The sequence below is a fragment of the Myotis daubentonii genome, chromosome 9 (genome assembly GCF_963259705.1).
Source record: "Myotis daubentonii chromosome 9, mMyoDau2.1, whole genome shotgun sequence".
In the NCBI taxonomy this organism is placed as follows: domain Eukaryota; kingdom Metazoa; phylum Chordata; class Mammalia; order Chiroptera; family Vespertilionidae; genus Myotis; species Myotis daubentonii.
The window spans coordinates 45220387-45237596 of NC_081848.1; the positions used below are offsets into that span (position 1 = coordinate 45220387).

The 17210-nt window shown below is 45.6% G+C and overlaps 1 protein-coding gene across 1 annotated transcript; it reads right to left on the reverse strand.

Annotated features, from left to right (window-relative positions):
- Positions 1-6467: 6467 nt before the first annotated feature.
- LOC132241874 (olfactomedin-4-like) lies at positions 6468-12830 on the reverse strand. The gene is made up of 6 exons (XM_059710833.1): positions 12762-12830; positions 10384-10536; positions 9313-9534; positions 8974-9139; positions 8435-8594; positions 6468-7146 (listed from the first exon to the last, which is right to left on the reverse strand). The coding sequence occupies exons 1-6, from the start codon at positions 12828-12830 to the stop codon at positions 6468-6470; spliced, it is 1449 nt and encodes a 482-aa protein (XP_059566816.1).
- Positions 12831-17210: the final 4380 nt, after the last annotated feature.

Consider the following 17210-nt stretch of genomic DNA (forward strand, 5'->3'; position numbering starts at 1 on the left):
TTAAAAGCAAATAAATTTTTTAATAAGTGGATCCACTAAAAACATTGTCAATAAGAAAAAAAGGAAAGTGGCTATTGGGAATGTGACAATAAAGGGTTTTTTTTCTTAAGATGAGAATATTACATGATGTTTTTATTTTGATGGAGGCAATACAATGAGAAAAAAATGAAGCCTGAGAAAGAGAAAATAATTTCAAGAATAAATTGTTGAGTAGACAAATGGAGAGTTTGATTTAAGAGCCTGGGCAGTTTATTCAATATAACAGAATGAAGAGCAGAGTGTATGAGTACAGATGCAAATTAGTTGGTCGATTTAGTGATGGACACGGGTGTAAGTCAGTTCTGATCACTTTTGTCTTCTTGTTGAAATGAGCAAATAATAAGATAGTGTGTTGATTAAGGGCATTGGTTCCAAGTGTGGTTCCCCAGACCAGTAGCATCAGCATCAACTGAGGCTCCACTCTAGATCTACTAAATCAGAACGTCTTGGAATGGAGCTCAGAAATTCATGTTTTGACACACTCTCCAAGTTACACTAATACAGATTCTGAAGTAATATTGGATTTAAAAAATATCGAAGTATCACTAACAGACCAATTAAGGCCTTTGGTAATACTAGAGGCCCCATGCACGAATTCGTGCAAGGGATGGGGTCCCTAGGCCTGGCCGGAGATCAGGGCTGATTGGGGTCTGGCTGATTGGGGCCAGCTGATAGAAGCCTGCAGGATGGGAGTGGGGGGTGGGGAGGATGGGAGGGAGAAGGAACATGGGAGGTTGGCCACTGGCTGGGGGAGGGACTGCGGGAGGTTGGCCAATGGGCCGGGGGTAGGGACCAGCTGTGGGGAGGGACCACAGGAGGTTGACTGGCTGTGGGAGGTTGGCTGTGGGAGCACACTGACCACCAGGGGGGAGCTCCTGTGTTGAACGTCTGCCCCCTGGTGGTAAGTGCTTATAGCAACTGGTCGATTGGTAGTTCCGGTTGTTCAGTCATAATGGTCACTTAGGCATTTATATATAGACTAGAGGCCCGGTGCACAAAAATTTGTACACTGGGGGGGGGGGGGGGTCCCTCAGCCCGGACTGTGCCCTCTCCCAGTCTGGGACTCCTCGGGAGATAACAACCTGCTGGCTTAGGCCTGCTCCCAAGTGGCAGAGGGCAGGCCCAATCCCTAGGTGCAGCCCCTGGTCGGGCTCAGAGCAGGGCTGATTGGGGAGTTGGGGCACCACCCCCTGTCATGCACAGAGCAGGGCGGATTGGGAGGTTGTGATGCCACCCTCAGTCACGCTCAGGGTAGGGCCGATTGGAGGGTTGGGGCACCGCCCCCTGTCACACTCAAGGCAGGGTCGATGGGGAGGTTGTGGCGCCACCCCCTGTCTCCCACAGAGCAGGGCCAATCAGGGGGTTGGGGCGCTGCCCCCTGTCATGCACAGAGCAGGGCCCATCAGGGGGTTGAGGAGCTCCCCCATATCACTCACAGAGTAGGGCCGATAGGGGAGTTGGGGCACCGCCCCCAGTCACACACAGAGCAGGGTGGATCAGGGGGTTGGGGCGCTGCCCTCTATCACCCACAGAGCAGGGCCGATCAGGGGGTTGGGGCACCGCCACTATCACACTCAGGGCAGGGCCAATGGGGAGTTATGGCTCTACCCCGTCACACACAGAGCAGGGCCTGTGGGGGTGGGGGGGGTTGGGGCGCTGCCCCCTATCACACACAGAGCAGGGCCGATCAGGGGGTTGGGGCGCGGCACCCTGTCACACACAGAGCCGCAGGGCGATCAGGGGGTTGGGGAGCTCCCCCTATCAGGCACAGAGCAGGGCTGATCAGGGGGTTGGGGAGCCTTCCCCTGTCAGGAACAGAGCAGGGCGGATAGGGAGGTTGTGGCCCCGCCCCCTGTCACACACAGAGCCGCAGAGCGATCAGGGGGTTTGGGCGCTGCCCCCTGTCACACTGATCCTGGGGCTGGAAGGCCTCTCGGCTCCGCTGATCCTGGTGCTGGGAGGCATATTACCCTTTTACTATATAGGATATAAGCCTGGTGCACGGGTCGGGCTAGCTGGTTTTCCCTGGGTGAGGGGCTGAGGGCTGTTTTCAGGCTGGCGGGTGACTGAAGCTCCCAACTGCTCCTTTTTTTCTTTTTTTTTTATTCTGGGCCAGCTTTAGCTTTGAGGCTTGGCTCCAGCTCTTAGGCCTCCGCTGCTAAAAGCAGGTTTCTGGCCTTTGTTTACCTTCTGTATCTGAAACAATGTTGCGATCCTGCTGGCTGAAGCCAGGTGGACTAAAGCAGGTTTCTGGGGTTTTGTTTAGCTTCTATATTTGTAACATAGTTGCTTAGAGTTGCAGCTCAGAGGCCGGCAGCGGCAGGCGGGGAACGTTGGAGTCCTCCATCACTGAAGCAAGCAAGCCTCAAGTTCGCTTTAAGCTGCCTGGCTGCCAGACGCCATCTTGGCTGGCAGTTAATTTGCATATTGCCCTGATTAGCCAATGGGAAGGGTAGCGGTCATACGCTAATTACCATGTTTCTCTTTTATTAGATAGGATACTTAGATGACATTAGTCTGCACAGTTGTCTGCTTTTCTTTGCCTACACAGAGATTAGGCAGAGTTGGATAGACCATGGTAAGTTTGGTAGGTGAGTGCTATGCCAGAATGATTATATTGACAGATATGGACTAGTTTTGAAGCTACAGAATTGTGGTCAAAAAGCAAAAGATGAGGCAAGAAAGACACCTATCCCACTTCTGAGTCCATAGGGAATGAAACAAGCAATCAGCACTGCTGGAGAAGCGATGTCCTCAGTGGACAGCCAGAATTCCATTACAGCAAAAAAGGTAAGGGAACATTTGAAAAGTTGTAGGTATAAGGACTTTGCTGTTGCTAAATTATGAGGTCTAAATGATAGGGTGGAAAGGTTTGGAGAACTGATGATGAATGGAATATTGAGTCAGATGAGAGACAGTCAAGCATATTGTGATGAGACTTAGAAAGATGACCTGGAGAGCCTGGGCTTTTTATGTAAACAGAGTCAAGCAAGGTATAAGGCATAATTGGATTAATAGAGTTGTCCTATTGGGGAGATAAAGCATCAGTTTTAGCTATAATTTCTTTCTTGAGATGTATTTTTTTGGTATGTTGTGGTGGTGGAGTAGGAATTTTTAGCATTTGGAGTGCTAGATGCTCTTGGAGCTTTATGGGCCTGTCCTTTGCTCTTGCTGATGTCAAAGCTGGAGGATGGGTGACCTGTGGGCAGCACAGACACCTCTGTGGATCCAATTTGCAGTCCAGAATCAGAAAACTCTCACCACCTCCACCACTCCCACCCTAAATTCAGACACTATCATCTTTAATCTGCTTTATCACAAAAACACCTAGCAGTGGATTTTGTTTGTTTGTTGTTTTTTAATATTTTTATTGATTTCAGAGAGGAAGGAAAAGGGAGAAAGAGAGGAACATCAATGATGAGAGAATCATTGATCCATTGCCCCCTACATGCCCCACACTGGGGATTGTCCCACACTGGAGATCCAGGCCTCAATCTGGGCACATGCCCTGACCAGGAATTGAATGTGATCTCCTGATTCATAGGTCGCTGCTCAACCACTGAGCCACGCCAGCCGGGTATGTTTTTCATAGTAAAATTCAAAGTCCTTACCAGACCTACAAATCTCTTCATGACTTCTCTGATATCCTTTCCTGACCCAATTTCCTTATTCACTCCAGCTACACGATCTCCTTATTATTCTTTAAACACAAGGACACTCCTACCTGATGGTTTTTGTTTTTATTATACAGCCTTCTCTGCCTGGAACATAATTCTCCCAGGGAATTGCATGTTTAAGTCACTGTCAGTGGCAGGGGGCTTTTTCCTGCTTTCCCTTTCGCCTCCCTGCATTGTGCCTACATATGCAAATTGACCGCCATCTTGTTGGCAGTTAACTGCCAATCTTAGTTGGCAGTTGGCTGCCAATCTTAGTTGGCAGTTAATTTGCATATAGCCCTGATTAGCCAATGAAAAGGGTATCGTCATACGCCAATTACCATTTTTCTCTTTTATTAGTGTAGATTGTTGACTGTACTGTATTCCCTCTGCTGTACTTTACATCTCTGTGCCTATTTTGTAACTGCCAATTAGTACTTCTTACGGTGTTATCACTTAAACCCTCCAGGCTGAGTCAGATGTTTTCTCAGTACTGGACTCCCCACAGCTTTGGTCTTTATCCCTTTCAAAGAACAGTTAAAGACATGCCCTTTCTTAGAGTCAGGCTGCCCAGATTGAAGTTCTATCTCAGCCCTTATCAGCAAAAGGACTCAAGCAAATTATTTAACCTCACTAAACCTTGCCTGAATAATGGGGATCTTTAAGGTATGCTGGGAGGTATATAAAGCTCTCCCCTTAGCTTAGTGCCTGGAACACAAGTAAAAGCTTAATAAATGTTGACTGCTGTAATTGTTTTTCATCATTGTGAGTTCCTCCAAAGAGCTGTATCTTCTGCATATTAGTATAAAAAAAAAAAAGTCTCATTTTTTTTTTTCTGACTCCTGCTCAACTGTCACCTTTACAGAAATTTATTGCTTTTGTTAACAATGTGGAAAGAGTTGGAGCTTAGAAGAGAAAATGGACAAGAACAAAGTCCTTAACTTCTTCAGAAAAGTGGTATTGTAAAAAAAAAGATCTCAGGTTTTTCTCTGTGCATAAATTTTGTGAGACTAGACTTAATTGAAAATGTTTCCATAAGATTGGGGGACATGGGTTGGGTGGAGATTTTCTCTATCCTAGAAGCAGGAGCAGGGCCAGCCAGGGAGACTCCCAGCAGGGGTGGGCAAACTTTTTGACTCAAAGGCCACAATGGGTTCTTAAACTGGACCGGAGGGCCGGAACAAAAGCATGGATGGAGTGTTTGTGTGAACTAATATAAATTCAAAGTAAACATCATTACATAAAAGGGTACGGTCTTTTTTTTTTTAGTTTTATTCATTTCAAACGGGCCGGATCCGGCCCGCGGGCCGTAGTTTTGCCCATGGCTGCACTAGGGTCATTCCAAACTAAAGTTTAATGATCTACTCCTTGCAAAGCACTTTTAATTAACTTATTAATTGGTCTTTTCTACATGTTATTATAGCAGAATTCTTAGAATGATTTGTTTCAATGTTCTAGCCTGGTCTTAAATGTCTATCTTTATGTTGAAGCATTAGGGGAAGAGATGTCTGTAAACCAAGAAGTGAGAGTGAAAGTGGTTAACAGTGAAATTCCTAACAACACAGGTTTAGGCAACTAAAAAGCCAGATTCTCAGTTCCATGTAAGGAACTGAGAATGGTGATTAATTTTTATTCGGATAGCATGTGAATTTTCTATTAGTGGATAGGCTAAATGCACATGTATGTCTATGTTAATGTTTGATGTGGATGGAAATGTTGTTATGTAAACATAATAATGCATATGTCTGATTGGATAAATATTTATGCATGTATATGTATGAAGTATAAGCATGAGGCAGTGTGTGTGAACTATTCTATTGTCTGTGTAACTGTGAAGACTTCGGGGTCTGAAACATTGAACATTTCATTCACTTGCCTAATGGGTATGTGCACCATGCAGATAGATGCATCAAGCAAAGAGGCTGGGCCCATATGTTCTCAGTATATTAAAGATAAGCAAAGAAACTACAGACAGTTATCTAGGAGACTTCCTGCTGTTACACTAAAGGATATTCTTTATTGAGAATGTCTTTACCTCAATCCCAATCCACCCACAGCCCCTTCTCATCACTGGCAAAATATAAGTCCTTCCAGGGACACCAGCATAGGAGAAGTGGGGATTGTAGATGGTCCCAGGCAATGGGTGTCGCAGGCCTGCCTCAGGCTCATCTATCATGCACTTCCTAGAGCAGGACTCAGACCTAAGCCCTTTCCCAAATTACACTCAAGAGTGAGACTTATTCAGGAGAGTGAAACATTGATTATCACTCCAAGACACTGTCCCCTTCTTCCCAGGTGCCCCACAGGTGGTTGGGGATAAGATAGGGAACTTATACACCCCACCCTAATGACAAGTTCCCCTGATATTCTTCAGGGGAAGAGGAGGCTCTCAATCTCAGACAGTCCTACAATTGTAGGAGCTGGACTCACAGTTTTCAAAACACAGAATATGAGGTGTGTTTTTTTAAGTCCAGCTCCTGCAATTCTAGGATTCTGGTAAAGGGTTGGGGTAACATTTTCCAGCCCATATTTTGTTTCCCAATCAAACCCCAATAAAATCCACCTAGGCCATTATTAAAGAGAACTTTAATGTACTGATTGAAATATAAAGTACAAAGGACTAACTAGATATAATCAATGCCACCAATCATTAAGGCTAATGGCCATTTGGGGGAATGGTCCACCTGGAGGGTCAAGAGGAGGACACACTTCTACCAATGCTCTTTCCATTGGGTCTTAGGACTTATTGGGTTTGACAGCTTTTGCAGGAGCTCAAGCCTCATAGGGCCTTTTGGCTGGTGGTGTTGGTAGCCTATGCTTCAGTGGCAGGAAGCTGAGGTCGTAATTGACCAGGTAGCCATCATTGTAGACATACAACTTGTGATCTAAGGAGCAGTAATTGATGCCCTGCAGCGTTTCCAGCATCTTATCCAGCAGGATGCTGAGATGGTGCTCCTTCCCAGTGGTGGTATCAAAAGCATAGAAGATCTCCTCTTGGCGGGTGCTCAGAGAGCGTAAGGCATAGAGCATCCCACAGGCCATGAAGGCCCCTGATAGGGCTGGCTTGTACTGGCTGGTGCGCCAGGTTTCTTCCACATCTAGGGTGCTGGGATTGAGGCGACTCACAACCAGGTTGCCCTTACTCTCTTCTGTAGCATAGAGCACCCACAGCCCCTTCTCATCACTGGCAAAATCTAAGTCCTTCCAGGGCACACCAGCATAGGAGAAGCGGTTGTTGTAGGTGGCGCCAGGCAACGGGCGCCGCAGAACCAGGCTGTTGGAAGAAAGGTCCACCTTGGCTATTTCACCTGTGCCATAGTAGTTAAAGTACATGAAGTTCTTGTACACAGTATTGCCACTGCCATCACCAAAGCCCATCTTCCGCTGCTCATAGTTCTTCAGTAGTACCAGGTCATCATAAGACTTGTGCAGTCGGTAGTAGTCAAAGTACCTAGGCCAAGCACCACACCAGAGTCATCAGGTGACAGAAGGAAGCAGGGTAACAAAGTGCTATTAAAAATGGCAGGCTGGTGTTCTAATTAATAGTGGGGGACTTTGGACTCAAACAGAATTGATTTTTAATATTTAATTTTTTACTTATAATATGCGATGAGAATGAATAACTGAAAAAACATAACTAATAATAACATCAACAGCAACAATGCCTAATTAAATGAGATAATGCAATGTACATGCATTATCTCATTTAATTATAACAAAGTTACTTTTGTATAGGTTTTATCCCTTCAGGCTAGGAGACTATGTCTCAGGAAGGTTAAGTAACTGGCTCCAGGTTAATCAACTCATAAATAAAATTTGTTTAAAAAACTACCTCCTTGTCAGGAGTAAGATCGTGCAAATAATATAATTACTAGAGAATTCATCTCAAAGTAAGCAATCAACAAGTGATAGCTATTACTTTTTCTTCTTTATGGAGCATCTCCTTTGCTTATACAGTGGGGCCTTGACTTAGGAGTTTAATTTGTTCTGAGACCGAGCTCATTAAGGAGCTCGTTAACTCAAATTACTCTGTCAACTCAAAGCAAAAAATGGGCCGAGAGACAGCTGGTATCTCAAAAAACTCGTTAGTCGGGACACTCATAAGTCAAGGCCCCACTGTACTTCACTGCCTCCCACCTGCTCTTGAGACACAGATGTTCTGTAATAGGACAGAGTTCTGAAGCTGGATTCAGGAAGATTTACGCCCAGAAGGTCACTGGGAAAGTCCTTTACATCATTCCTGACTTATCAGTATTGCCACCTCTTAAGATTGGGCAGTAAATCCTGACTTACCATCAGAGATTTAAAAACAAAACAAAGTCAGATATGCTAAGTGGTAGTAGTGAGATTCAAACTTGGATATATTTGACTCCACATGTCAAGTTTGGTCAAGTTTATCCTCTGAACTGTTTCTGAGCAGAAGTTAGGATTCTAAGGTTCAAATATAGAAGAGTTTTTTTCTAAAAATATGATTAAGCTAGGAATAGAACCAGCTCTGGATTACCATGGGATTAGAAATTTCAGACAGTGAATTTGTGAAGGAAGTTTAGGGCAGTCTGGTCCATCCTTAACCCACGAGAAGAGCACTAGGAGTTAAACAGTAAAGTCTAGACTAAGTTTTCCCAGGGGCATGTCTGAAATAGAAGAATCTGGATGGGGCCACAAAGAGACCTGGTAGGGTAGGGTAAGGAAAATTTGGAATGAACCTGGTTGCAGAAGAGAAATCATCTTGGACTCACCTGCCATCTGTACGCAGAGGAGCCACCCAGTAGAGGGAAGAGGATGAGTTGGGTGCTGAGTCTCGGCCCCAGGCTCCTGCCTTGTAAGAGAAGCCTCTCCAATTGAGCTGTACCACAATGGGTCTACTGACTTTCTGGAGCCCTCCATGGGCACAAGAACCTAGAAAAGAGAGCAGTCAAGGTATGAGATAAGTGTGAGGCACATGACGCAGAGAGAGCAGAGTATGAAACTGTAGTAACCATGTGTGCATTTGAGTGTATGTCCACGTGTAAGCAGATGTGGTTGTGCATGAATGGAGACTAGTGTGTATGTCTGATTATAGGTGTATTTACACATCTATGTATCTGGCTATGCCTTTGTGTGAAAGTGTAGCAATCTCAGTCTACATCCTCTAGTGAAACACCAACCACAGAAATAAAAGACTTATTTTATATCAAGAGCTTTACTGTCCACCCCTCAGTACACCATATTCAACCCTACATGCCCAACCCTGTCATTGGGGAGACGAGATCTTTGGAAATTCAGCCTGGGGCCTCACCTGGGGGCAGGGTTTGGTCAGGGTTTCTGGAGGCCTCTTCTTGCTCCTTCTCCCTCTCACATTCACTTATACGGCTCTGAAGGACATCCACTTCCTGGCGGAGAGCTCGGAAGCTGCGCTGGTCAGAGTCAGCCAGAAGCTTGAGTGTGAGGCTGGCATTAGCCACCTGAGGAAGTGAGATGCCAGGGATGTGGGTCACTGAGTGTTCTTAAGCTCCCACATTCCTCAGCTCAGGGTCTTCTTCCCCAGAAAGAAGTGATTTGGGAAACTGTCAAATTTTCAGTTAGATAAGACAGGAGGCTAGGGAGGAGAGAGAGATTCTTAAATCTATCCACATACCTGGCTCTGGAGCTGGTAGAGGATATCCCCAGCTCTAACCCTTCCCTTCGCTTTAAGCTGGGCCACCAACTCCTGTGCTCCCTCCAGCTCCAGGCGCAGCAGGTTGAAGGCTGGGGACTCATAGGAGACAGCAGGGGCAGTAGGATTTCTGGACTTCAGGGCACCATTCATTTCTAGGATCTGGTTGTCATTGTCTTCAATGGTGCGTGCATACTCACTGACCTGGGCATGGGTGGGGGGAGGGGTGGACAGGCAGTTCATAAACCTCAACAGCTATGGCTTTTTCCATCTATTTACATCCCCACCCAGTGCCTCACAGCCTACAAAATTCTCTCATATCCCTCACCTTACTTGCTTCTATTTATAACCCTTGAGGTGAGCATTACCATTATCCCTATTTCATAGCTGAGAATGATAGCATCCTTTCACTGAAAGAAAAATAAGTCTTTCCCCTACACCACACAGATTCTCTTTCTTTTTCTGTTTAGAGCCACACACTCTCAGGAACGCTTTAGTGAGTGAATGAATGACCTGACTTCCAGCTTCCAGTCTGCCCCAATTCATCAACCTTCCCCAGGAACTCCACTAGTGACCATTCAAAAAAAAAACACTGCCCACACCACACTGCAGGTGCAACATTTCTGTTTACGCATCCTTACTTACAGCATCACTTCCAAGCTCACTAACCTGCCCACACATCTGTCCACCAATTGCTCCTATTTTAACTCTTCCACTTAGGCTTCTCCTGCCTCCTTTGCACTAGTCACCCCACTTCCAAGCCTTTTCCTGTTCTCTATCCTCTTCCCATCGCCCAGTGAATCCATATTCACTAATTCACCTGTTAATATAGGAAGCACTCCCTATATAAGCCTCTCTGTTACTACTCCTGGGGATCCCCCCAAAGTGCCCAGTTTTCCCTTTAAACTAAGGATTTTCCTCAAAGATGAGTGCTGTGCTTCCTTCAGTTCCTTCTTTACCACCAGAGCTCATCCTCGTGCTAGGTTCTGGAGAGGCTGCGCCTGTGCTACCTAATGTTCCAGCCCCAGCCCCAGCCCCAGCCCCAGCACTCACCCTGGACAGCTCCTGCTCATACTTGCTCAGGAGCTCTTGGGCTGTATCCTGTAGCTGTTCCAACTGTTTCAAGGTGATGACATTGTTGGGCAGGTAAACCACACAATAGCATAGGCCGTCTTTATCCAAGGAGCCTGGCACACGTCTTACCAGCTGCAAAATGATGGTTACAGGTACATTAAGCATATATGTTGGAGCGCACTGTGCTTTTAGGCAACATGAGGCTGACCCTGCTCTGGTGTGCCTAAGAAGAAGTTGTTCTTGACCCTGCACAAGAGGTTGTTCTTAACTGACTGGGCACTCTTCTGCCATGGGTTTGAGTGACCCTTTCCTTGACTTCTCATAACTGAAACCACAGTCTTCTCCAGCTCCTATTGCTAGTGCCACCATCACCCTACCTCATATATTGGCTTGATCAGCAATGCCCGTAACTGGAAGCTGACCTTTCCTGGCTGTTCTGTGGGATAGAGGAAAGCAACTCTGAGGAGACTTGTCAAGGGACCAGTTTAGGGGCTGCAGTTCTGGGCAGTACCCCCATTATAGAGATTTAGTAGATCCCCACAATTTTGTCTTGAAGAAGCAGGTATAGAGAATTCCAAATTGTCAAGAAAAAAAATATTAGCAGCACCATGGGGCACCAGAAACTAGACTGACATTCACCATTCACAAGAACATGACCAGGTAGAACTTGTTATCCACATTTTATGATTTAAAACCCAGAGGTTCTGAGAATTTTTACAACTATTATGCTGAGTCACATAATTAACAAGTGATCAGGCTGCAAGTTGCCCGAAAGTCTCATGCTTATTCTACATCCTGTGCTTATATACTAAGGGAGCTGCAGAGCTCCCAGCTGTGTTGGGGTGAGTGTGCAATGCAGGCCAAAAGGATGAGGGTGGCAGGCATTTGCTTTGCCTCAGCTAAACAGAGTGAGGGGGAAAGGTTCTAGAAATAAAAGAGACATAATTTTGGGTTCTTTGCCCCTTTACCTATTATCTTACTTATAAACCCACTGATTTGAGAGCCAGACTGCCTGAATCTACTACTGGCTCTGTGACATTGGGTGAATTACTTTACTCTCTGTGTTCCAGTGCCTTTGTAAGAAATGAAAATACTTATGTTTTACTTTATATCTTAAGAAACATAAAACACCAATCAGAATGAATATATTCACCCCTATGTTCACAGCAGTTCAATTTACAATAGCTAAGATCTGGAAACAGCCCAAGTACAGTAGATGAGTACATGAAAAAGCTGTGGCACATTTACATCATGGAATATTATGCAGCTGTGAAAAAGAAAGATCTCCTACTCTTTGAGACAGCATGAAGGGACCTGGAGAATATTATTCTGAGTGGAATAAGCCAGTCAGAGACAGACAAATACCATATGATTTCACTAATATGTGGAATCAAATGAACAAACTGATTTGACAAACAAAAAATATCCAAAGACATAGAGGCATAGAACAGACTGACGAATTTTAGAGGGAAGGCCCGGGGGGAGGGGGAAGAATTAACCAAATAATTATATGCATATATGTATAATCCATGGACATAGACAATAGTGTGGTGAAGACCTGGTTGGGGTGGGATCAGGTGTGAGGTGAAGAGGGTCAATGGGGGGAAAAGGAAGGCATCCGTAATGTTTTCAATAATAAAGATGAATTCTTTAAAAAGAAATGTAAATATATGTAGAGATTAATTTGTAAAGACTCTTACTAGCCAATGGTCATTATAATTAGTTATTATAGGCTCTAAGGGTGGCAGGCATCTTATTAAGACTCATATTAGCCTGTTATTATTATGATCCCCTATGTTCATATCTCCACTCCCATTTTGAAGATTCCTTCCAAAGTTGTTGATTAGGCCTGTGGCACTAGCTGAGGTTTCTTTACAGAGTCTTTAAGAATTAAGATATGCCCTAGCCCTTCTCTGAATAGTCCCACACATAGTGTCCATGGCCCTGGTAGTTAATCTGGCACTGTCTTCAGTCTGCCACAACTCCAACCTAATAGTGTAGCTTTGGTGGATAATGGAGCTCAGGCCGCATGCTTACAACAGCCCAGGCTGAGCTCCCTTATCTGTAGCATCCTTAGCACAGGTAAAGGGTGGCAGACTTCTGCATAAAATGAAGATTTATGAAGAGCAGTTGACAGCCCAGAATTCTTTCCACTAACTTTCACCCTTGTTTTCCCCTCTCACCCTATGCTCGCCCAAGCCCAGGGATCATCGGAGCAGGCAGGGTACTCCATCCTTCTTCCATTCTTCCCTCTCCACCTTCACTCTCCCCTAGAAACGGGTTCTTGAAAAGAATCTAAGCAATGAGGGAGGCCAGTCCAAAACACAGAACCATCTCCCTCCCTCCACCACCTGTACCTGAGGCTGTCCTTGGATAACCAGGGGCAGCATCAGTAGAGTAGTCAGAAGAGTTGGGGCTGGTTGCATCTTGCATCAGCTGCAGGATTGACTAAGACCTCTGAGTTTCCCCAGGCTTTTATCTCTGGTCCAAGTGAATAGCCTCACTTGGAGGGGGCACAGATTTCGACATCTAAACAAACTGAGGTTGGGAGAGGGCGTGGAGAAGGTATGGGGAAAGGGGTGGGAGAGAAGGGTTGCGACAGACTGATGCCTTCAGATAGGGGGTGAAAATGAGTTTCTCACTACAAACAGGGTCTTTCTCATCCATCCCCATGCTGAGATCTGCCCTTGTCCTGCTGGGTCACCTTGTCCAAACAGATTAAGGGAAACCTGATGCATTCTGTGGGGGCCTTGGAATGGGTCCCTTTCAGTATGGATTATGGTATTTCCCTCATCCTTAAGGGAGGAAATATTCTAAGAGGAAATGCAACCCTACCTGCTTCATCTTGAGGACAGAGCCATTAACTTAACCACGTGCCCTTGGATGAGGGCCAAGCTATATATCTAGGGGGCTGGCTTCAGCAACACTGTACTGGTCTATTCTGTTATGTGCCCTGTCTCACCCCTAGAAATGTGTCTCCTCCATGGTTATAGGCTCTTAACCATTTTTTCTCACCCCACTATTCAAACGCAGTCCCCTATCCAAACTCCTGATGCCAGCAGCCATCAGTGTCTGTCCTTCAGGAAAGTTCCCTCCTAGTTCTAACCAGCCACAGAAGCCTGTTGAATCTTCAGTCCCCTGGCCTCCCACCTGGGCTTCCTACAGAAAAGGAAGAGTTTGGGTCCTGAGTCCTGGATAAGAAGTCACAGTTCAGTGTCTCTGATGCTGCTATGCCTCTTAAGTACTTCTCACACCTACTCAAATACCAAAGTGGATGTCAGATTTTTCCATTGAGGAATTTTTTCTTTGTAGCTCCACTGTCTATATCCTTTATTACTTTCCAACTTCTCACTGCAGCCCCAACTTCAGATATTAAGGCCCTCGCTTACTCATCCCATGCTTTAGGGTCCCTTGCCCAGCATGCAATACCTGGTAGGAAAAGGCATATGAAACCTACACTTCTAGGGAAAGGGTTAGAAGCTTAGGTGAATGTATGACTCCAGGGAGACATGCCCTGTGCTTTGCTGGGAAATAATTGATGAGATATTATACCTAATCTTGCTTTACAGATTTGCACCCTCTGATTTCCTGCCCAAGACCAGGGATTCATTTTCCAATTCCTCCGGCCTGGTCTGGCTATAACCTCGGGGTCTGGAAGAACCACATAGATCATGGAAATAAGAAATGAGTTGGAAAACCTAAGCTGCATGAAATTGGACTCCTATCTAGATTCAGTGTCTAGGTGGGCGCTACTAGATCTTAAGGATAGGGGGGATGGAGGGAAGGATGGTAGAAGAACAGATAGAACATGAATCATAAAAACTGGTGCTGGGGTCATCATCCTATTATTTGGAAGCTGAAACTAGCTAGTGGTACTAGTTGGGAAAGCAGGAGAAGGGTCAGTGTCTGAGCTAAGTGGGGAAATAGCTCAAGGAGGCAGCCATGGTATTGCCCACTGCCTTCCCTTCCAGAACCTACAGCTCTCCCCTATTTAGGTATTAACCATTCAGGTTAGAAACCAGATCAGTTTCTAGAGCTTTGTTCTATTTTATTCACATTTCCCCAGCCCCTTCTGTCTTCATCCCTTCAGCAAACATGGAGTCCCTGCTTGGTGTCACACAATACTTTCTCTCAGCTGCCCGTGTCCTTTGACATCCCTTCCCCCAGCTTTGATGTACCATAGCTCTGTGCACCTGAGTCACAGCCTAAATGGTGTGGCTCAGTGATTGAGTGCCGACCTATGAATCAGGAGATCACAGTTCAATTCCCAGTCAGGGTACATGCCCAGGTTGCAGGCTCGAACCCCTGTGTGGGCCATGCACGAGGAAGCTGATCAATGATTCTCTATCATCATTGATGTTTCTTTCTCTCTCTTTCTCCATTTCTCTCTGAAATCAATAAAAAAAAATATTTTTTAAAAAAACTTACTTCCTCCATTGACCAGTATAGATATCCATGTCCTGACTCAACTTGGTGGCTCTTTTCATTCTGTCTTTTGTCCATGGGAAAACTATTGTATTATGCAGAACTCAGTCTTGGAAAGTTCTGATCCCACTGAGGGTACAGCAGAGCATCCAGTTTAGGCTGCAATAGAAGCAACTGGGTTCAGTTCAGATGCCACAGTAACAGTGCAGTTGGTGGTCAGGTTAAAATGGTGGAGGCAGGAGGACCTTACTTATCTGAGTTTAAGTGGGTGCAAAACAGCCTAGAAGAGGCTTTTCATGCTCCACCTAAAGACCACAGTTATGTCCTTGAACTTCATGAGATATAGCATCTGCTATTTTAACCTGGTCCTGGGCACTGAGGAACCTGGGGCAGGTGAACAGAGAATAGCGTCTCTGGCCCTGAGTGATGCTATCAAGCTTCTGTGTGTGCTCGAGCTTTCTCTGCGGCACTGCTTCTGGGCCCTCTCACATCCCCACACTTCAGCTCTTGCAGAGTAGGGTCAGGTAATAAGCCAGGCTAGACTTTTCTACGTGGAAGTCTTGTTTGTTTAGAAACCAGAGCTTCCTTCTGAAGGATGAGGCTTCACCGAGTCATGGGGCCACTCTCACAATGGGAGCCCTTATGGGCTCCTTTGAAGCTTGAGAACATTCTGTCAGGACCACAGGGCAGGCCCAGCCTTTACAAAAGAAGGAGGATATGTCAAATCCCTAAGAGTCTGAGAACTTGTCTCCCAAAACCACAGGGCAAGCACAACTGTACCCAGGCAGGGGCCTGGTAAGAAAGTTCTGTACTCAGGATGAGGGCCCTATTAGCACACTTCCTCTTGGCGAAATTCCAGGAACAACTCCCCTGTTTCCTCCATGTTCACAGCCCCCACTTCTGCTCCTTCCATTTCCTCCCATAGGCTAAATGGCAGGGAGGAGAAAGAATCCAGGACACATTTCCCACCTTCCAGCCTCAGCCTCTGTTCTGTGTTCAGTTCTCTACGGGCGCAGCTGCACCTTTCTCATTGTCCACCTGCCTGCTTTGCTCTCCTTGCCTGCCCAGCCCTCACCTCATCACCAAGCTCAATAAGGCCCAGCTTCCTCTGTAGGTCAGGAGTTCACAAAGGACACATTGAGGGAGAAGTAAGGTAGGCTCTCTGATCTCCCTGAGCGCCCAGGCACAGGGCTGTCTCTGAGCTGTGTCTTGGAGTCCTGAAGCTTCTCCTTGATGGTGGTGTACTTCAAAGGTGTCACACTATCATGTGCCCGTGTCTATGATCAGGAAACTGATATACAGAACAGATAGGGTCACATAGGATTAGGACCAAAGAGCTCCTGGATCTCAGTCCAGGACTAGTACCTCTCCTGGAATTTTTGCCTGAGTCCTCAATCAACAACAATTTTCTTCTTGACAGGAGAAGCTGCCTTTACAGCTCACACAGATTTGGCAGCTCTGCTTGGCCTTGAGTTTCCACTCCCACTTCGAGACTCCATTCATACTTCTTCTCCCTGGCATGAGCTTTTGGGGCCAATGGTGGTATACAGACCTGAATGAACCAGCCATAGACTGTGACTTGTCTCCCACCATCTGCTACCTCCTCTCCCTGGGGTTACAAGCCAGAGTTCATCACCTCCTTCTTCTTTTTCCATTGATCCTTCTCAGGGGGCCTCTGGCTCCTCAGATACATTCTACTCAGAATGGATCACATATTGTATCCTGCCTAAGGGACCTGAGGGACAAGATATTCGCTCCAGGAAAGAGAAGAACATCAAAGAACATGTTAAATGCATCAGGAAGCATTATGGGGGAAAAAGAAGGCATGGGGGAGGGAGGAAGGTCAAGAAATAAACTATGGGAGGCCAGTGTAGCTCAATGGTTGAGTATCCACCTATGAACCAAGCTGTCACTGTTTGATTCCCAGTCAGGGCACATGCCAGCAATCAATGATTCTCTCTCATCATTGATGTTTCTATCTCTATGTCCCTCTCCCTTCCTCTCTGAAATCAATAAAAGTATATTTTTTTAAAAAAAAGAAATAAACTCAGACAACAGTCTGGATTTGTTATATTATTTGGGATGAATAGATTAGTCACTTCGAACTTTGATTTAAACAGAATATGTGGTCCCCACCCTGATTTTGGAGGAGGAGGTAGGTGTGAGAGGGAAATGTAGTTCAAGGTTATATTTTTCTTGTTTCTGTTTATTCTCACTTAAGCACAGTGGTTAAGATCCAGAGCAGGTTCTGAAGGCTGATTATTTCTGCTATACATAAACTGTGTGACTTTGGACAAGAAACTTAGTTTCTCTATGCCTCAATTTCCTTATCTCTAAATTCAGGATAATAATAAATATGCCTACTTTACAGGAATATTGTA

What these genes read in the sequence shown, in the direction of transcription:
- LOC132241874 (XM_059710833.1), bottom strand. Translation starts at nt 12,830, where the DNA reads ATGCAACCAGCCCCAACTCTTCTGACTACTCTACTGATGCTGCCCCTG. An exon ending in ATGAGCAGGAGCTGTCCAGG is followed by an intron (nt 9,535 to 10,383) that starts GTGAGTGCTGGG and finishes ACCCATGCCCAG; the next exon opens with GTCAGTGAGTATGCACGCAC. An exon ending in CCTCTGCGTACAGATGGCAG is followed by an intron (nt 7,147 to 8,434) that starts GTGAGTCCAAGA and finishes TGCTTGGCCTAG; the next exon opens with GTACTTTGACTACTACCGAC.